Raw genomic sequence first — 22,115 nt, forward strand, 5'->3', positions numbered from 1 at the left:
CAGAATCCTTTCTATGTTTCCATCTGCTCCCTGAAGGCAAAGAGCTTAGAAGTATCCCAGAATGAATTTTATGTTAATCCATTTACAACATTCTGTCAGTGTAGCATTCTGCTTTGTACCCTCATTTAATAAAAATCTTCTCCTTTTTGTATGCATATAAAAGTTTCCTTCTAGCTTGTTTTAAAGTCATTTGAAGATCTTGTTTTCACTAACACAGGGATATGATAATATTTGCATTTTTAATTCCTTTTACCAGAGTGGGAAACCATGACTGAGAATGAGGAGGTGACATCAAAGTCAAGCCTATCTCAAAGAGCAGATTCTCAGAAAGGAACATCAAAAAGACTTCAAGGAAGTGTTCCCCAGGTTCTTGACTTTGAGGAAGAGTATGAATGGCAAGTTTTAGCAAGTCAGTGGGGAAATGAAACAAGGGAAAGAGATACACTGAAGAAAGTTTCCCTGTGTGAACGAGACAAGAAGAAAAGGACTCCACCAGAAAAACGAGGCCAAAAGTGGAAGGAATTTGGAGAAAGCTTGACTTCAGATTCAGCTTTTTCTGAAAGTTTAATAGGCACTGAAGGAAAGAAGCTTTATAAATGTGATATATGTTGTAAACATTTCAATAAAATCTCTCATCTTATAAACCATCGGAGGATCCACACTGGGGAGAAACCTCATAAATGTAAGGAGTGTGGAAAAGGCTTTATTCAGCGCTCAAGCCTTCTAATGCATTTACGGAACCATTCTGGGGAGAAACCTTATAAATGTAATGAATGTGGGAAAGCCTTCTCTCAAAGTGCTTACCTTCTAAACCATCAGAGAATCCACACTGGGGAGAAACCTTATAAATGTAAGGAGTGTGGAAAGGGCTTCTATAGGCACTCAGGCCTTATTATACATCTAAGGCGCCATTCTGGGGAGAGACCTTATAAATGTAATGAGTGTGGCAAAGTTTTCTCTCAAAATGCTTACCTCATTGATCACCAGAGGCTCCACAAAGGAGAAGAACCTTATAAATGTAACAAGTGTCAGAAAGCTTTCATTCTGAAGAAGAGCCTCATTCTGCACCAGAGAATCCACTCTGGGGAAAAACCCTATAAATGTGACGAATGTGGAAAAACCTTTGCCCAGACCACTTACCTTGTTGACCATCAGCGGCTCCACAGCACAGAGAACCCATATAAATGTAAGGAATGTGGAAAAGTTTTCATTCGAAGCAAAAGCCTCCTCTTACACCAGAGAGTTCACACAGAAAAGAAGACCTTTGGTTGTAAAAAATGTGGGAAGATTTTCACTTCTAAGTCAAGCCTCATTGACCATAAGAGGATGCATAGCAGAGAGAAGCCTTATAAATGTACTGAATGTGGGAAAGCCTTTACTCAGAGTGCTTACCTTTTTGACCATCAGAGACTCCACAATGGGGAGAAGCCCTACGAATGTAATGAATGTGGGAAAGTTTTCATTCTGAAAAAGAGCCTCATTTTACATCAAAGGTTCCACACAGGAGAGAATCTCTATGAATGTAAAGACTGTGGCAAGGTCTTTGGTTCTAACAGAAACCTCATTGACCACGAGAGACTCCACAATGGGGAAAAGCCCTATGAATGTCGAGAGTGTGGAAAAACCTTCATTATGAGCAAGAGTTTCATGGTCCATCAGAAGCTCCATACACAGGAGAAAGCCTACAAATGTGAGGATTGTGGGAAGGCTTTCAGTTACAATTCAAGCCTGCTCGTACATCGGAGAATCCACACCGGGGAAAAGCCCTTTGAATGCAGTGAGTGTGGTAGAGCTTTCAGCTCTAACAGAAACCTCATTGAACATAAGAGAATCCACAGTGGTGAGAAACCCTATGAGTGTAATGAGTGTGGCAAATGCTTCATTCTGAAGAAAAGCCTCATTGGCCATCAGAGGATTCACACAAGGGAAAAGTCTTATAAATGTAATGACTGTGGGAAAGTCTTCAGTTACCGCTCAAACCTTATAGCCCATCAGAGAATCCACACTGGTGAGAAGCCCTATGCATGTAATGAGTGTGGGAAGGGCTTTACTTACAACAGAAATCTTATTGAACATCAAAGGATTCACAGTGGGGAAAAAACCTATGAATGTCATATATGTAGGAAAGTCCTTACCTCTAGTAGAAATCTTATGGTACATCAAAGAATCCATACTGGAGAGAAACCTTATAAATGTAATGAGTGTGGAAAAGACTTCAGTCAGAATAAAAACCTTGTTGTACATCAGAGAATGCACACTGGGGAAAAACCATATGAGTGTGAAAAGTGTAGAAAATCTTTTACTTCTAAGAGGAATTTAGTTGGCCATCAGAGAATCCACACAGGGGAGAAACCATATGGGTGTAATGATTGTAGTAAAGTTTTTAGGCAAAGAAAAAACCTTACTGTACATCAGAAAATTCATACAGATGAAAAAAACTGTGAATGTGATGAGTCTGAAAAAGAATTCTCTCAGACTTCAGACCTTCATCTTCAACAAAAAATCCATTCTGTGGAGGAATTCTCTTGGCTCCAAAATGCCAATGAGTCCAAGACAGAGATTCAGAAAATCTAGTATCATGTGTCAAATGGAATAGAATCCCTGCCTACTTAAGTAACGGTTGGATAAATGGCAGCATGTGGTTTTTATAAGGAAAAAAAATCATGATCACCCTTAGACAAGTATGTTGCATGAGGAAGAAAGTTAATCTAGACTTTAAGACTACAAAAACATAAGCCAAATTCTAGTTAAATACTCTGTCCCAAACCATTTGTTATGAACCTAGAAAAGGACCTTGGAGCGATCAGAGATTCTGAAGAAATTGGGTTATGTTTTATAAGATGTAATGGTGTCATTGTAAATGACAGCAAAAATATCTTGGTATTAAAAAGTGTACATTTTTGAAAAGGTATATACACATTGTACATTTTAAAGATAGTATTACTGCTAGAGAAAGTTTCTACAGACAGTATGATTAAGACATATCAAACATGGAGTTGGGTGGGCAAGAGTCTGCTGTTTGAGGACAACTTAAGTACACTGGATTTGGAATCAGAAAACCTAGGTTTGGGTCCTGGCTCTTTCTCTTACTAGCTCTGTGATGTTATTAAGTCAGCCTCTAAGTCTCAGTTTCTCTGTCAGTCAGATATTGGTATAATGCCTGCTTCATAGCGTTGTTGTGAGCATTCAGTAAAAGGATCACGTGAAAGTACTTTATGAAACAATTTAGTTGTCAATAAAGTTGGATAAAAGAGGTAATGGTCAAAATCTAGAACATGGCATAATGTTTGTTCATTAAGTTAATATTAGGACTTCATGCACCTCCAAAGATTCATTTTTATAGTAAGAGGAAGTATGGTGGATAGTTAACTTTGGAATTTTGTACTTTAAAAAGACCTTTTTAAAACAGCTTTTTAGATGTCTAAGGGAGATAATAGATAATATATTAGTTTGTTTTTATGGAAAAAATATTGGCTTATTAAATAGTATGTCCAGCTATTAGTATGATGCCAAGAAAAACTATTTTTCAATCTTTGGATTTTAAAACTAGCGGACGTAGTGTCAAAATGGAAGGACAGTCCTGTGTTGCTTTACTTATCGACAGGAAAAAATCCTTAACCCCAACCCTTGAGCCGATTATCCCTGCTACTGTCATTCTGAATTCTAATCAGCATTTCATCATTACTAACATACAAATAGCTTGTTACTTAAGAAACAACATTCTGTCCCAGCGCTCAACTTACTACATAAGTTGTTTTACACAGAGCCAAGCCCTTCAAAGCTCTGATTAAACCAATTCAGAATCCACCTCTGAGTGGTCAGGCCCATTTACTCCCAGTGAACCAATCATTCATTCAGTCTGTACCCTTTTGTACATTTGTAAATTTATTTCTTCCTGTATTCTTTATTTGATAATTTTATGTTGTAATTCTCAGAACTCCAGTTCTGTCACTGGAGTATAAATACCTTAATATTAGGATTGTATTTTCTAATACTAGCAGCATTGAAGTGGTGTGTTGATTATAATAAGTGTTATTAATTCAACCCCAAAGTCCCTTGAGGGCTGGTTCCTCATTAGACTGAAAGGACCAAGAGTGAAAACTGGAAGGGGTCCAGGTTAAAAGTCTGAAGACCCTATGGAGTCAGATTCTGCCACTCTTCCTTGGACAAATGCCTTCATTTCTTGGAGCCTTGATTTCCTTATCTGTTGAACAGAAGGAAGAATATCTACCTCACCAAGTTGTTATGAGGTAATGAATATGAAGATGCTTTATGTCCATACAGAAGAATCACCCCGGATTATGTAATTACACAGGGGAAGATGTACTTTAACAATGAAGAGAGCTGGCATTTACCTCTTAATCAGTTTAACAAAATGTAACATTGCTAAGACTGAGACAACTCACATAATGTGCCTCTCCGCATGTAATGCAATAAAGCCAAAAGTATAACCTGAATTTATCAAGCTTCTTAGACCTGATTGCCAGTTTACAGGAAACACAGGAGGCAGAGGAACAAGATAAAAGACACCATGAGAAACAAGTTTAAAACGGGGGATATTGTGTAAGAAAACTACTGGGAGAATCCCCTGGCGGTCCAGTGGTTAGGACTCCATGCTTTCATTGCTGAGGGCGCAGGTTTGATCTCTGGTCGGGGAACTAAGACCCGCAAGCCAAGCGGCACGGCCAAAAAAGAAAAAAAACTGGATTCTTCAAAAAGATACAATGAAAAAGGGAGGGGTGATAATTGTTGATGCTGGGTGAATATTGAGAGTTCATTGTACTGCTTTTGTATATGTATGAAATTTTCCATAATGAAAGGTATAAAAAGTGGAGGGGAGGGTTGTTTTTAAAAGATACTAAAGAGCCATAAGATACTGAGCCAGGAATAGACTCACAGATGCCCAATAGATTTCTGACAGGTGCAAAAGCAATTCAGTAGAGGAGAGATAGCCTTTCAACAAATGCTGCTGCAGCAATTGGATAGCCATAGGCAAAAAATAAAAATCACAGCAGGAACTAAGACTAAGCAAAGAATTCTTAGACATATCAAAAGCATGCTCCATAAAAGGAAAAAAATGATAAATTGAACCTCGTCAAAATAATTTTCTCTCCAAAAGACTCTTTAAAGAGGATGAAAAAGCATTACAGACTGGGAGAAAATATTTGCAAATCATATATCCAACACAGGATTTGTATCTAGACTAAAGAATTCTCAAAACTCAGCAGTAATAAATAGATCCAATTAGAAAACGGGCAAAAGACATGAACAGATACTTATGGCAAATGAAAAGACGTTCAACATCATTAGCCATTAGGGAAATGCAAGTTAAAAATCTGCACAGCTATCAGAGTAGCTTTTTAAAAAAAGTTTTAACACCAAATGCTGGCAAGGATGCAAAGGAACTGAATCTTTTACACTGCCAGGAATGAGAAAAATTACAGCCACTCTGGGGAATAATTTGGCAGTTTCGTATAAAACCAAACATGCACTTGCCATATACCCGGTATTTGCACTCCTGAGCATTTATCCCAGAGAAGTGAAAACTCGTGTTCACAAAAAAACCTGTACGTGACTGTTAAAAGCAGTTTTATTTGTAATAGTCAAAATCTGTAACCCAAATATCCTTCAACAGGTGGTTAAAACAAACTGCAGTATATCTATACCATGTAATACTACTCTGCAATAAAATGGAATGACCTATTGATACCTGCAGTGACTCAAGTGTATTCCAAGAGAATTATGCTGAGTGAAAAAAATCCAATCAAATGTATGGTCACATTTATATAATATTCTAAAATGACAAAAGTATACACATGAAAGTATACAGATTAGTGGTTGCCAGAGGTTGTGGATAGTGGGAGGGAGCAGGGGAAGAGGGAGGGGTAGCACTTAGGGAGGCCTTGGTGGTGTTGGAACAGTTGTGTATCTTGATTGTGATGGTGGTTACACAAATCTACACGTGATAAAATGACAAAGTGTACACACACATTGTACCAATATCAATTTCCTGATTTTTTAATATTAAACTATGTAAGATGTACCCTTTGGGGGAAACTAGTTGAAGGGTATTATCTTTGCAACTTTCTGTGAATCTGTAAATTCAAAATAAAAAGCAAAACTAAAGAGCCGTACCAAATGCAGTGTGTGAAACTGATTTGGAAAAACAAAATGAAATATATATTTTAGGACAGTTGGAAATTTGAAAATGACCGGTTATTAGATGGTTTCACGGAATTATTGTTAATTTTCCTACCTGTAATGATGGTATTGTTAGTTTGGAGATTATTCTTATTACTGAAGGATGCCTATTGAAGTATTTGGAATGAAGTGTTTTGATGATTACAACTTAAAAAAATGTCTTCAGTATATAGAGAGGTAAGGCAAACATAGCAAAGTGTTAATTGTTGAGTACAGAAGAAGGATACAGGCATTCGTTGTACCATTCTCTGTACTGTTTGATATTTCCAGAACATTTAGGGCAAAATTATCAGGGCCTTCCACAGAAGGATGCTTTGTAGCTTCAGGCTGTCGGGTGCGCGCCTCGGTTAAGTGGCCTTACCCGGCCTAGGGATGCCCCGCGCTCTGAGGCTCAGTGCCCCAATCCACCTGCACTCTTCCTCTAAGCGCTTTTGCCCCCATCACTGGTCGGTAGCGATATTGGACACCCAACGAGAAGAGAGCACCTCCGAGATTCCTAGAGAGGCTGGCCTGGCGACTTGGGGAGCCGGAAGCCCATCCCCAGGCACTTCCTGTCCGGTCATTGTTCTCGCGCCGGTAGGCGCAGGGGTCCCGGTCGCTCGCCTTCTGCTCCAGAGCCCGCGAGCTCCGGCCGGGCTTCTTCTCCGCGCACGGTGAGCGGGGTTGGCGTGGCCTGGGCGCGAACGTCGGTGGTGAGGGAGGGGCCGTCCCAGGGGTCGCTCGCCCCGTCCTCTCCTCGGGGATCCCAGCCCTGTCTGTCCGGAGGCGGCTCCGCGCCCCGCCACCTCGGAAACTCGGCTCTCGCCTACTTATCGGGGGCCTAGCCCAGGGGAGGCTGGACACGGACCGCCCCAGGGGCCAGGGTCGACCCCACAACAGGACTGCGTGGGGCCTGGAGAAGGAGGAGATGCGTTGCCACGTTTGGAACTAGGGAAAGGACATTGAAAGGAAGCCCTTGTTAGGAGACTTTGCTGTGTAGGGCTGGAGGCCGATTAGAGTTTGATCAGCAGTCTGATGATAATACTCAAAGTAGGCAATCTTGCGTATAGATAGGTGAAACGAGTGTTAAGGGCCTTCCTCCCTGGTAGAATTCAGCTAGTCATGGAAAGAATAATTTTCCAGAATTAAGATGTGTTGCAGGACTGAAAATATTGTATTATTCAAGAGATGCAGTGTATACAATAAGTTGACAGTAAGTTAACGTAGGATGAAGTATGTGATCACTTCAGTAGCAGCAAAAAGGGACTTAATGAAATGTAGAACTTTTTTTTCCTAATAAGACATCTAAAGGGGAATAGGAAAATTTCAGTTTCTTCATAATCAACTAAAATGGTAAGGTTATTTTACTCACAAATTAAAAAAAATCTGTTGGCTTGGCTATGATACAGGGGTACTGTTAAGTTGGTGGTGGTATGATTTGGTGCAGTCCTTTTAGAAAGCAGTTTGGGGAACTTCCCTGGTGGTCCAGTGGTTAAGATTCCTCGCTCCCAATGCAGGGGGCCCGGGTTGATCCCTGGTCAGGGAACTAGATCCTGCATGCTGCAACTAAAAGATCCTGCATGTTGCAATGATGACCCAGCGCAGCCAAATAAGTAAATATTTTTTAAAATAAAATAGATTTAAAAAAGAAAGCAATTTGGCAATACATGTCACTCATAAAATCCTTCAATCAGTAATCCCACTATTGTAAAGGAATAACTCAGCAGCAGAAAAAAACTATTTGCATGAAAAGAGTCTTAACAATTATTAAGAAAATAAACTGGAAACAAAAGTCCTTTTACTAAAGCAGTGGCTAATAAATAGGGGCTGGGGACTTCCCTGGTGACGCAGTGGTTAGGGTTCGATCCCTGGTCAGGGAACTAGATTCCACATGCATGCCGCAACTAAGAGTTCGCATGACACAACTAAGGAATCAGCGAGCCGCAACTAAGACCTGGCACAACCAAATAAATAAATACTTTAAAATAAATAAATAGGGGTAGGTTAAGTAAATTATAATATAGCTGTAACTTAGAGTACCATGGTAGAAGGAGGTGGTGCTATATGTACTTACATTGAAACATCTACCTAAGACTATTGTGAAACATAGAAATTGAGTTCAAAAAGCAAACAGTTCAGGTTGCAGTCTTTTGTTCATGCTATTGTCCTTGGTGATTAAAAAAAAACCAACCAAGCAAACGAAAAACTTTGCATTGTAATGTCCTTTCTTAAAAAGAAACCATGGTGATAATTGTGAAAATATGTATCCCCATAGTTAAAAAGTTTAAGTCATAATTGTCAGTATGGTTGGAGGTTTTTTCCTTAAAAGAAATATCTTAAATTCTTTAATAAACAGCGATTATCTCTTTGGAGATGAACCAGGGGTAATTTTTCTTAATCATTTTCTGTATTTTTTAAGTTTACAATTAAAATATATTAACTTTATAATCAGGGGGAAAATCAATAAACATTATATAAAGGTGTTTGTAATGTGATTATTATGGGGATAAATTGCTTGTATACAGTACAACTCCTTCCATCCTCTTGAGGAGTAGAGCAGACACTGTAGCTGTAGTGGCTGCTGCCTAGACACTGGTGAAATTGGCTTGTGGGCTTGGTGGCATCCAGGCAGACCTCTGCTCTACTGCTAACAGTGTTTTCTGATTTCTCAGTAGATATTACTCATCCTGGCCCTGGGAAGAAACTCAAGAAGAAGCTTTTGAGACTTAAAGATTAGATGGGGCTTGACTTCTGCTGGGCAGCCCCCAGCTATAGGAGTTCCCCTGCTGAGCAGAGAGGATGACTACAGAATTGAGAGAGGCCATGACCCTGGCCCCTTGGGGCCCAGTGACAGTGAAAAAGGAGGAGGAAGAGGAGGAAACCTTCGTGGGTCAGGCATCCAGCCAACAAGTGCACTCTGAAAACGTCAAAGTCTGGGCTCCTGGGGAGGGTCCTCAGACAGGCCTCGATGTATCAGAACAGGAGGAAAAGGTAAACAATGGTCTGGGAGGAAGGAGGAAGGAGACAGCTAAAGATCTCAAGTGATTTCAGAGGGGACTCTATCCCTCTGCTCCCACATCTGTAGTCTTGTTGCCTGGCGAGGGCTCTGGCCTCTAGTTTTTTGCAATATAATTGAAACATTATATTATTTTACTGATGTGACACTCGGTACTTTCTGTAAACCAGTACTTCTCAAACTGTGCTACAGTTTGCAATTACCTGGGGAGCTTCTTATAAAATCATGATACCCATGCCATACCTCATGTCAATTAAACCAGTATCTCTGGGGGATGGGACCCAGACCTCTGTATTTTAAAAAAAACTCTTCAGGTGATTTCAGGCAGGATTTGATAACTCTAACCTGTACTTCTCAAACTTTAATATGCATAGGAATCACCAGGGTGTGGGGGAGGGGATCTTGTTAAAATGCAGATTCTGATTCAGGAGGTCTGGGGTGTGGTCTGAGATTCTGCAGGTCTCACAAGCTCCCAGGTGATGGTGATTCTGCTGATCTGCAGACCACGATTTTAGTTTGTGAGGCTGTATGTTTTCAAACACACACCTTTCCATCACTAGCCAAATGAGGCCTGAGGTTCCCCAAAGCCTCTCTGTAATAATATGATTAGAGCCTTGCTTCTGTGATCTTTAGACCTTGGGAAAGTCTACTCTGGAAAATCTCCCCATATGCTCTCTTGTCTTGTGCTCTCACTGGCAAGTTAGGTTTGGGTGCTGAAGTGGACAATGAGATGAAATCAGAGTGATCAGGAGGAAGGTAGCAGGCTTGCTTCTCTGCCCACCCCACCTTGGGAATTAGGGAAGACTCTGGCTTCCTTTTCCTTTTTTTATCTTTAAATGTTTGGTATTTTTCTTTCTTTTTTAAAATTTTTTATTTTATCGTCTCCAAGAACAGGTGCTTATGTTCTCAACCTCAAAGCTAAAATTGTACCATCTCCCAGTGACAGTCTCCTCATAAACCCACCTGTGCCTGCTTGTTTCTAGGGTCAGAACATGTTCTGGGACATGACTGTAGTCCTGAAACCAACACAGGAGGCGTCTGCTGCATCGACCCCAGGCAGCTCCTCATTACCAGAGACTCTGGCCAAGAGTGAGCTACTGGAGACTCATGGAAACATGACCTGTCTAGGTGAGGTTCAACCCCAATTCAGAATCTGACCATTGAGGTTTCTCAAAATCTTTTCAGAGACTGGTGGTCTCGTCTCCTAACCTCAGCAACAGAGAGTATTGAGGTGTTGAAAGTGTCAGGGAGAGCTGGACAGAGGAATACTGAAAGATGCCTATGCATTTGTCACAGGAAATGGCTTATTTTGCACACAGTCTCAAGACACCAGACAAACACAGGTGAACTCCAAATTTACCTTTTAATCACATTTATTGTTCAGCAAGTTTCATATTTATTCACCCATGTAGACACATGTCCTCTTCATATGCTTCGTGTTTATTGTAGCTTGGTGAGCTTGCAAGAGAAGCTGGCTAAGGTAGGAAGGGTCACCTTTTGTGGTGATATTTTGAGGAAATGCCCTGGAGGTGTTCTGTTTTTATAGATCTTTGTGCAGATTCTAGAGGATTTTGAGCACTTGCGTCCGCCATGATGAGATTTAAAGCTAGGTCTTCATGGAGGGTACTGATGGCTGGCTTATCACCTGGTTCTCTAAGCTGGGACTCAGGATGTGTCTGGCTAGCAGTGGCGGAAGCTTGCCTGTGAAGGAGTGACATGTAACTGTGGGTCAACAGTGTGGTAGCCATGAGTCCTGTGTTGTGGAAGCAATCCCTGGATGACTGCCAAGGCCCCTCTGGTACTCATATGCTATGAGTATAGGGCTGTGCCTGAATATCCTGAACCTATTCTCCTCCCTAGCCGATTACTCAGGCATTTGCAAACCAAGTCAGTTTCTTAAACCAGTGTTGTAGGGAAGGCTAGGATTGCCACCTTTCATTTTCTTGTCTCTTCTTTAATTCCCCAAACTCTCAGCAGCTTCTATTTCCCACTTTCTGCTTTCTGCTCCATTGTCTCTGGAGCGTTCCCCTGTGTATCACTTCTTTTCTGTTTCCTTGCTTTATTAGTCAGTCATTTATAGTCTTAACTCCAGCAGCTGCCCCCATCCACCAGGAATGGCCACTGTTTTCTTTCTCTGCTATTCCTAGCCAGGACTCACCTTTCTGCCAGCCATTTCTGTTGTAATAGGTAATGGCGAGGGACTTCCCTGGTGGTCCAGCGGTTAAGACTCTGAGCTCCCAATGCAGGGGGCCCGGGTTCGAACCCTGGTCAGGGAACTAGATCCCACAGGCCACAACTAAGCACCTGCATGCCGCAACTAAAGACCCTGCACGCTGCAATGAAGATCCCACATGCCACAACTAAGACCTGGTGCAGCCAAGTAAATAAGTATTAAAAAAAAAAAAAAGGTAATAGCGAGATCACTGAGCTCTAGGAATTGAGAGAGAGACACGAGTGTAGTTGCTGCCCTACCTCTGATAACTCTTTGACCTTGAGCAAGTCCTTTCTCTTCTGGACGCCCATTTCCTATTCTATAAACTGGGGTTCATTCATTCAGTAAATACAGGATTCGTTGGGGGCCTGCTTCCTGGGTGCCAGCGGTGTGATAGGTGCTAGGGATATAGCAGTGAGTAAGAACAGCCTTGCTCTTTTTTAGCTTCCATACAACTGAAGGAGAACAGTTTCATCTTGATGATAAAATTGTATAATATATATGAAAGTACTTTGGAAATTTTGATGTTAATGTTTGTGAGTTTTATCTACAGTTTAGTATATATTCATTAATACTGAATTTATTAAAGTTTATACATTTAAAGCCAAGTTTTTAAGCTTTTAAGCATAACTTATTTTTATGTCCTTTATACATCTAGAAAAATTCAGAATATTTCACAAACAAAAAATGTTTTTACATAAAAACCAGGAAAGGAAGGGTGGAGAGGCAGTAGGGGAAAGAGGTAACAGGGAGAAAGTAAGATAAGAAGGAAGAAAAGAAGATGTAATAGCAGTTTTAAACTACAGGGAGAAAAATGGAGTAGATTGAGAAATCGGAACAGTAGTGATAGAAATAACCAGAAAAAGATTAGCCTTTCAGGGTTTTTTGTTGTTGTCGCATTCGGGGCTTTGCTGTATCCAGCGCTCAGGCATTCCCTTTCTCTGACACTGCCCTTCTTTCTGAATGACTGTGATGGCCTTAGCCTGGCAACCAAACGGGGCTGTCCTCCTTGCCCAGTATTGGTTTGTGCCTCACAACATCCCTGTCCCACCCACTCATCTTACTGGCTGGAGAGTTGCCCTGGCCTGTGCCAGTAGGATGTCTTTGGACATTAGATTCCCCTGTGCAGTTGCTGCATGACCTGCAGCTCACAGCTGAAGTCACACGCTTCCTGACCTTTATGACTTGATGATCCTATTCTTTTTCTAGGCCAAAAAAATCTGACATTTATTTTTTCTGTTTGCTCTTTCAGGTGCTGAAACCAAGAACCCACAGTTATTGGTTCCAAAAACTGAGATATGTGATGAAGCCGAAAAACCTTTCATAACACCAGGAAGAATCCAGAAAGTTGACTCTCCAGGACCTGAGTTAGGAGAAGGCTGTGAAAAAGGGAACATGTTAAAAAGGCAGAGAATAAAGAGGGAAAAGAAAGATTTCAGACAAGTGACAGTGAAGGACTGTCACATACCTGAAAACTTCAAAGAAGAGGAAGACCAGAAGTGTCACAAATCTGAGGAGAGATACAGCCTTGGTTCTGGCTCTGTTAAAAGTCAGAAAAGCCAGCCTGGGCAGAAACCTTTTACATGTAGCGTGTGTGGGAAAGGTTTTAGTCAGAGCGCAAACCTTGTAGTGCATCAGCGAATCCACACTGGAGAGAAACCCTTCGAATGTCACGAGTGTGGGAAGGCCTTCATTCAGAGTGCAAACCTTGTTGTGCATCAGCGAATCCACACTGGACAGAAACCGTATGTTTGTTCAAAGTGTGGGAAAGCCTTCACTCAGAGTTCAAATCTGACTGTACATCAAAAAATCCACTCCTTAGAGAAAACGTTTAAGTGCAGTGAATGCGAGAAAGCCTTCAGTTACAGCTCACAACTTGCACGGCACCAGAAAGTCCACATTACAGAAAAATGCTATGAATGTAACGAGTGTGGGAAAACATTTACTCGGAGCTCAAACCTCATTGTCCACCAGAGGATCCACACCGGGGAGAAGCCCTTCGCCTGTAACGACTGTGGCAAAGCCTTCACCCAGAGCGCAAATCTTATTGTGCATCAGCGAAGCCATACTGGTGAGAAGCCATACGAGTGCAAAGAGTGCGGAAAAGCCTTTAGTTGTTTTTCACACCTTATCGTGCACCAGCGAATCCACACCGCGGAGAAACCTTACGACTGCAGCGAGTGCGGGAAGGCCTTCAGTCAGCTCTCTTGCCTTATCGTGCACCAGAGGATTCACAGCGGGGACCTTCCGTATGTGTGTAACGAGTGCGGGAAGGCCTTCACCTGCAGTTCGTACCTGCTGATTCATCAGAGGATCCATAATGGGGAGAAGCCGTACACGTGCAGTGAGTGTGGCAAGGCCTTCCGGCAGAGGTCGAGCCTCACCGTGCACCAGAGAACCCACACCGGGGAGAAGCCCTATGAGTGCGCCAAGTGCGGCGCGGCTTTCATCTCCAACTCACACCTCATGCGCCACCACAGAACCCATCTTGTTGAGAGCACATAGAGGACGAGGGAGACCTCCAGGCGCCAGTCAGAACTTCCCGCCCCTGCCCCCCACCCCCCAAGTCAGACACCTCTTGGCTGTTTTCTCCTCCTTGGTGAAAACGAGGCCTGCTCTGTCCTTAAAAGTAACAGTTTTCAGGAGTGCAGCGCAAAACACAAGAGGGGCATTTCAGAGGCTAATTTAAAGAAAATGAAAACGAAGGCCTCAAGGCAAGCATTTTGTTTTTCACTTGGTGCCCCAAGTGGTCATGGTGTCTGAAGTGGAATGTGGCTTTCTTAGAAATGGATCATACAGAGCTCAGTGATAAAGATCCCTTTGGGGGAAAGGCATTTTTCACTTAACTTTGTTTTTGAAAACCCTGGTAATTTCTTGGGCAACGGGCAGGTTATTGGTGGAGGTCTGCCTGATGGAATTCCGGAGCTTTGAACCTTGTATTCTAGTATTTTGGGTTAAGCAGCGACTCATTAAGGAAACCACTTGGGGTAGCAGTTCACCAACAACTCACCTATGAACATTTATAGGTTTTCCATTCCCGAGGTAATTAAAAAAAAAAAACCACCCTACTAACCATCTACTGCTCCTAACATGGATGGAAGTAGGAAACATTCGTTTCCCTCGTCGTCTGTACTTCATGAACGTTGGTGTGGTAAAGCTCTGGGGACCTCTGACGAGAGTCTCTTCTGACCGTTTCCCAGCCTGCATGGCCAAGCACTTGAGGACTGATGGAGACAGCCACAGACGCTGCTGGGCTGTGTCCCTTTGCTAAGGTCAACAGCTCTTCCCATAACTTAACCCTAGTTGCCATTGCATTCCGTTTGAGTGAGACGCTGCTAGCAGCCCCCTTCCCAGATAGAGGCATCAGAGAATAAAGCTTCCCTGGAGGCATGCCCGCTTTGTCTCTGCTCTCATTCTGCTCAGGCCCAGGCGGGGGGCTCAGTTGGGTGTCATTGTCACTTTCTGGATGGTCTTTAGAAGAAATAATGGAGCCCTTCTAATTCTCAGAGGAGCCAAGAGGGAAATGAAAAGAGAGGGAGGAAGCAGAGTGGGATTCCTAAGGTCTTAATTTGTTTTTTTTTTAGAAGTTCAAAGGTATTGGAATATGCAAACTTTTAGAAGGATGAAGAAACTGGCTAAGGTAAGATACCTTTGTTACCATTGAGCCTTTACTCCTGGAAAAACGATTTCTACAACTATGCAATAGGTAGAGTTATGTAATAATATTGCCTTGTATTTATATAGAACTTGATTCTTTGTCTGTGTACCTTCATGTGTAGAGTCATGATACCTGGCACTTACCTCATGCTTTCATATAGATCATTACCTTAATCTTTGTAACACTGAAAGAGGTGTTTGCCCCCTTTACCTGAGAGAGGTCATTTAACACAAGACCAAGTAACAAGTGACAGCCTGTATTCAGACCCAGGTCCTAAATCCAGGTTCCCTCTGTTCTTCTATGTTTATCCCATGTCTCACCACCTGTAACCCCACCCAGATCTGTGGGAAAGCCTGAGAAAAGGGTATATAGTCTCATTTTTAGGTGAGGAAGCTGAGGTGACAGATTTGGGGGTTTGCCTTAGGCAGTGTGACCAGCAAGCAGCAAATCTAAGGCTGGGGTTTGTCTCCTGATTTCTGGGTCTGTCTCCACTCCCGCTCTCAGCAAGCAAGAGTGTTTATCATAAATGCTATACCTGGTGAAAGCAGTTGGGGGCACCTCTCGTGCATAAGTCCACGCATTTATTGTATCATTTCTACAAGACTAAATATTAGCATAGCGTTTTGTAGTTTACAGAGCACTTTCACGTACAGAAGGCATACACAAGAAAGCTTATTAACTTCTTAACCTTTTTTCCCCCTTTAACCACAGTCTTTCATCAAAGCGTGTGGGACAACTTCTCCCAGTTTCACTCTAAATCATATAGACACAAATACAAAAACATCAATACAGTTCAAAAGTAAGAATCAAAAATGCTCATGCCCTCACAGACCCTGATAGTGACGCTTTCTGTCCCCTGTCTGGGAGTGGAAAGACCCAAAGATAACACCACATGTCTCCACTGAGATTAGGAACAAGTTAGGTTTTTCCCCCTGCATGATCAGGAGGCTTAGAGAGGGCGAGCAGGTCTGAAGATTTGGGGTAGATCCCTGACCCTGACCCACCAAGAGGCCAAAAGTGTGCTTTCCTGAAAGGTATCATCAGCTGGGATTTGTGACCATTAAGATGGTTAAACTGTTGGAGCCACACGTTGTATATTTATCCTCGTAATTGAATACTCAGTCATGACTGATTGTGATCTCCTGGCTAGAGATTTCTATTCATAGGGAGTTCAGAAGAGCTATCCAGGTGATTGTGATATAAAGCCAGGTTTGGGAATCACTGACCCACCGTTTTACAGCAGTGGTTTTTAACATCGGCTGCATGTTAGAATCATCTAGGACACGTGAAAATTTTTCCATTTTAGGCCTCAGTATTTTTTAAAGCTTAGGAAGGGGATGAGCCACTACAGGCAAGTAAAACCTGCAGGCCACAAATGTGTGTGATCAAAGGTGGAGGGGAACTCCAGTATAAGGATCTGGATGCGCATTGTTCTGTTTCAGCAAAACAGGACAGTAACCACATTGCCTTCTGTGCCTCTGATAACCCTTGGCTGCTGGGACTCTGTGACCTAACTTCCTGTATTTGTAAAGTGAATATACCAAACATTTTACTTATATGAGCAAACCAAGTTCTACGTAACATGCTTTTCTGTTCCTCATTCAACAAAATGACTTTTTACATTTTTGCTTATATTTCATCTCCAGGTTTGGGTTTCCACAAATCTGCACCCAGGCTCAGGACCCCCGATCCTACACAAATCCTGTGAGCCTAGTAGGTTACTAGACAGATCAGTTCCTTCCCCAACTCATAACGACTTTCCCTCCCAATTAAATTCCAGCCCTCAAAATAAATTACCTCCCACTTTTTTCTACAGGGTTTCTGATAGGAGAGGAGTGACTACCCTTTGTTGTCAGACTTGGCTTAGGTTTTCCTTTTCCTTGGGATCATCTCCCTTCTTTCTGGGCTGGTCTTGCCAGAAGTAGATGGGAACTCTGAAGCCCCATTTTCTTAAGTTGCCAAGAGCTATCAGTCTTATAGCTCTCAGACAAAGAGTCAGACCTAGTGATGAGCATTAAGGGTAGAGCCAAGAAGTCTGTTTTTACCCTCAAATGAGACCAACAGATGTATGTTACGTGGAGCACAGGGATGAGAAAGTGAAATCATGTACAGGTGCTTTGGAGGCTCGGTGAGGAGAGATTCTTCATCAGCACACGTACACACACACCCCTCTCAAATACAATTGGCTGTGAATTCCTCTAGGCTCAGGAAGCTAGTCCTTTCTCTATGCTCTAGATCCCCTACCTCCCCTAGGTGGTTGTCCCTCTCCCACTTCTGTCACTTCTCCCGTTGTGTGCCTAACCTTTCTGGGGTCACAGCCCCTTTGAGAATCTGATGGAGGTTGTGGACCCTCTTTAGGAGAAACTCGGATTGCACTCTCAGTTCTGTGCTTATTTGTGGAGGCATATAAATTCCCTGAGGCCAATCCATGGAGCCTCCAGGGCCTCAAGTCACACCTGGGGATGCACTACATAATCGCCCTCACATGCTACAAAATGGTGGCTTTTTTAAAAAATGAGGTCAGACTACGGAATCTCTAAGGATGTTGCCCAGATACATAACCTTTTCAATCTTGCTTCTCCTGGCTTCCCGCCCTCAGCAAATGGTGGCATTATCCAGCACCCAGACTGGAAACCCAGGAGGCATTTCTGGCTTCCGATGTATCATGCGTTGATTACAAAAATATTTATTATGCGCTCTCTTTGTGGCAAACATGGTGCTAGATCCTGGGTTGCCAAAGCAAATAAGGTCTACCATACCCCCTTTTCATGTCTCTCATGGGAAAGATGTCTGGGTCCCTCAACATGATTTACTGAGCTCTTACCAGCCTCATCGCTTCACTTCACACGCACCTTTACTGCAGCCTGGAGGCACGTGCTTGCTCTTTTCGTGCCTTTGCTCACATTGTCCTTGGTGCCTGTGATACCTCACCACCACACCCCACAGCCCCTGTCTGCTTTGCCTAACATTTGGTTTCTTTTAAGATTTGGCTCAGGCCCATCTCTGGGAAACCTCTGATTGCCCTGTGGCCAAGAAGTATATTTAGAAGTATCGAAGAGCATGATATTTGTATCCAGAGTTTTACTTTATGCTTTAAAGTGAAAAAAATCTGGATTCAAAATTGTGTATATAGTACAGTTCTCACATAATGTTGTTATGTACACTATATACTATGAGAAAGTATATAGATAAACATGAAGGAAATATAAGAAAATGTTATAAATGGTTGACTTGTTCAGAGCCATACAAATGGTAAATTGCAGCGCCTGGGCTCAAACCCAGGTCCTAGGGATAATGGAATTATGGGTGATTAAAAGTTTTTTTTTTAAAGTAATTTCCGTATTTTTTATAAGGAACAAAAATTTTATAATCAGGAAAAAATAAATTATTTATTGTAACTACAAATTTAGTTTTATTGTATTAACTGTAAACAGTATCTCAATTCTCCATTTTGTAGAATGGGGGATGCACCCTGCTTCTGTCTCCTCCCCTTGTCCACCTCTCTGCCTCTGACAATGTCAAGTCTGATAATTCTTGAATTCTGTTCTGAAACCATAGTCTTTTATGCTTTATTGATTTGTTCTGAAAGTTGAAATAAACAGCATGAATGTTATTATGACTGTGTAAATGTTGTTCACTGCAGACCTATGTAGTTTATTGTGATTATATTTCCTTTTTGGAGCAGCATTTAATTTAATTTTTTTTTTTTTTTAAATAAGATATGTGAGGTACATCCTTACCTTTTTTTTTTTTAATTTATTTATTTATTTTATTTATGGCTGTGTTGGGTCTTCGTTTCTCTGCGAGAGCTTTCTCTAGTTGTGGCAAGCGGGGGCCACTCTTCATCGCGGTGCGCGGGCCTCTCACTATCGCGGCCTCTCTCGTTGCGGAGCACAGACTCCAGACGCGCAGGCTCAGTAATTGTGGCTCACGGGCCCAGTTGCTCTGCGGCATGTGGGATCGTCCCAGACCAGGGCTCGAACCCGTGTCCCGTGCATTGGCAGACAGATTCTCAACCACTGCGCCACCAGGGAAGCCCCAGCATTTAATTTTTACCAAAGTTTCTGGTTGTCTTTCTTTTTCCCTTGTACTGGTTGCTTTTAACATATCCTCAGTTATTTTCAAATTCTCCGTCCAATTAGACACTCTTCCGAGTCCCCCTTTCTCCTGTATATATATATCCCTTCCAGAGACCTCCAGCCTTCTGCTCTAGTCTGTCCTTGATGTTCTTTTTTCTTTTAACTTTTTTTTTTTGGCCACGCCCTGCAGCATGTGGGATGTGGAATCTTAGTTCCCCAACCAGGGATCAAACCCACACCCCCTGCAGTGGAAGCACGGAGTCTTAACCACTGGACCGCCAGGGAGGTCCCTGTCCTTCATGTTCTCTCTGCCTACCGTCCAGTTGTTACACCGGGCTCCATTGCATCCTAAATTCCACATTCTTCCTTTCTTCGTTTACACACTCATTTCACTGCAGCACGTCAAGTCACTTGCAAGAAAGAGTATGTGGAAGGCAAAATTGTTGCGTGCTTATATATCTAAAACAACTGTCTCTGCCCTCACAGTTGATTGGTAGTTTGGCTCTGGAAGTCTAGATTGAAAAATTTCCCCCAAAGTTTGTAGGCATTGCTTCCCTGACTTATAACATCCAATGTTGCTAATGAGATGCCTGATTCCAGTCTGATTCTTATTTCTTTGACAATAAATAGAATTTACATTTTTGTGATCTGTTTCCCCACCCCTTTCAAGCTTTTAAAGTCTCTTGTTTATCCTTGATGTACTCAATTCCCTAATGTACTCTGAGATTTTTCAATCTAGCGACTCAGGTACTTCTACCTTTGGAAATTTTCTCATGTTATTTATGTGACAGTTCTCCGTTTCCATATTTTTTTTTCTATTTTCACTTTCTGGAACCTGTCAATCAAATGTTGGACCTTCTGGATTGATCGTCACCTACTTTCTCTAGTATTTCCATTTCCTTGTGCCATTTTCTGAGAGAGTACCTTGATTATTTTTCAACCTTTCTAGTGAATTTTTTATTTTTGGCAGTAGTTAATTTCTAAGAGCCTTTTCTTGTTTTCAGTTTGTTCCTTTTTTGTAGCGTACTTTTCTCATTTAGAGATACCTCTCAAATCTGAGTATTCTAATTAGAAGGGTTTTCCTAAAAGTCTCTTCTGTCACATGAATTGTCTCACCATCTTCGTTCGCCTGCTCTGGGTCCTTTTTTCTCTTTATTTTGTTGACTCTCTTTGGAGACTTTCCTCAAATATGTTGTGGTTCTTAGTGATACACACACACACAAATACACGCATGTATCTGTGTGGTGGTAAGGTGGGTAGTGGGATTGGCTCAGTAAAAGGCTTCCATCTAGAGTGGTTGGTAATGAGCAAGCTGTTTCCCTGGAGACCTCTAAATGCCAGAATGCAGAGATCTTTTGGCTGGGGCGCTTACATTTTCTTAGCAAAAAACCCTTTGATGTTTTTGTCTGGGGTTTGGATGATGTAAGTGCTTCTCTAGAGTGGGAGAGAAGGGGATCAAATGTTATTACATACTTTCAGTTAATGCCCTTATTTTTAGCCCCACTTCTCTCTCTCACCCTTCGTTGCACCTGGGGTTTCCAAGTCCCAAGTCAGCTGGGGTTGGCAGGTACTTCAGCTGCATCCTTCCACTATATTGCCCTCAACAAGTGTTTCAAGCCGTCATTCCCTCCACCCAACTTTCTCAGTTACCATTTCATCCATTTTCCATTTTCTAGAAATTTGTTCCCCTTGTCCCATCATTGTTATTTATATATTTTAAACCATTTTAGTACATTATTGTTTTAGGGGAAGCTGAACGATTTAAAAAAGAATGTTGATATCCTTTGATACAGTAGTATAGTACCACTTTTAGAAAGCTATCCTAAAAATGAATATTTTGACGATGGTATATATACTTACCAATGTTCATATTTTACAAAAATGTAAACAACCCAAGTGACTAACAACAGTGGAATGATTAAATTACAATGTGATGGAATATTATGCAACCACTAAAAATCATAATTTAAAGAGTATTTAGTGATATGATAAAACGTTCACAATAATATTAAATAAAAAAGGCAAAGTATAAAATTCAGTGGTGTGTACAGACAGCCCAGTTTCCTTAAATGTACATGTATAGAAAAGGTTGGAAGGAAATAAGTGCATCAGGTATTAACAGCGGTTGAATTTTCCTGCATTGCCAACATTTTCTACAATGAGCCTGAATTACTTTTCCCTTTCAGAAGGGAAAAATTAATAAAAAGATTATGGCTTGTTTGGAGTGGTAAGGCATCCTTGTGGGGTATGGAATGGGTAGTGGGGAACAGCAGAATAAGGGTCTGGGGAAATAAAGTGGCCAGTTACCAAGGACCTAATGCCAGGCGAAGGGATTCAGCTGAGGCATATATGTAACCCCAATGTTTGTGACATGCAGCTGTGGCTGGAGTGTGGAGGCTGGGCTGGTGAGGGGAGAAAGGATCCGGGAAACCATATAGACAGCTTTTGTCAGAGTCCGAGAGAGACCCTAGGATTCTGACCCAAGCAGCGGCAGGTGCCAGAGGAGAAGGGACAGAGGGGATGAGCAGGCAGCCTTTGGGGCATGGAAGAGCAAGCAGCAAATTCCCAAGCCAGAAATCCAGCCCTCCACACCCTGTAAGGACCCGGGCCCGAGAGGTCCTGGTTTCTTTGTGGGGCTGCCCTGTGTCGCCATGGGTAGAAGGAGGCAACCCAAGTCCTAGCAGGCTACTTGGCTACCCAGGCCCCCCTGCTGGGCCAATAGCAAGGTTGTAACTGCTCTGTTAGTTGAGGGGTTCCTGTGTGCTAGGCACTGTGCTAAATGCCAAATGTTTCTTATCTCATTCCAACCTCACCTGAGGAGGGAAGTTCTCTTATCTCCATTTTCAAAGTCAGTAGTCACAGGATTGGAATAACTGAGGCCAAAGCCCATTCTCCCTTTTCCCAAGCTACTTTCTCAGTGCGCCTCCATGAACCCCTCTCCTCATCTAAAAGTGCTTTGTTAAATTGGAA

The 22,115-nt window shown here is 42.2% G+C and overlaps 1 protein-coding gene across 13 annotated transcripts in view; it reads left to right on the forward strand.

The window, feature by feature from the left end:
- Positions 1-22,115, forward strand: part of ZNF197 (zinc finger protein 197) — a 66,622-nt gene that overhangs the window by 15,785 nt on the left and 28,722 nt on the right. For 9 of the 13 annotated variants that reach the window (XM_068559112.1, XM_068559118.1, XM_068559119.1 and 6 more), the window contains one exon: positions 257-5,844. In XM_068559112.1, coding sequence (XP_068415213.1) covers positions 257-2,574 — 2,318 coding nt within the window. In that variant the 3' untranslated portion in view covers positions 2,575-5,844. Of the gene's footprint in view, positions 1-256; positions 6,855-8,852; positions 9,172-10,179; positions 10,325-12,660; positions 18,662-22,115 lie in introns of those variants that run through there. The other 4 variants (XR_011075767.1, XR_011075768.1, XM_068559131.1 and 1 more) reach the window with 4 other exon arrangements.

Source organism: Eschrichtius robustus, chromosome 12 (genome assembly GCF_028021215.1).
Source record: "Eschrichtius robustus isolate mEscRob2 chromosome 12, mEscRob2.pri, whole genome shotgun sequence".
Taxonomy (NCBI): domain Eukaryota; kingdom Metazoa; phylum Chordata; class Mammalia; order Artiodactyla; family Eschrichtiidae; genus Eschrichtius; species Eschrichtius robustus.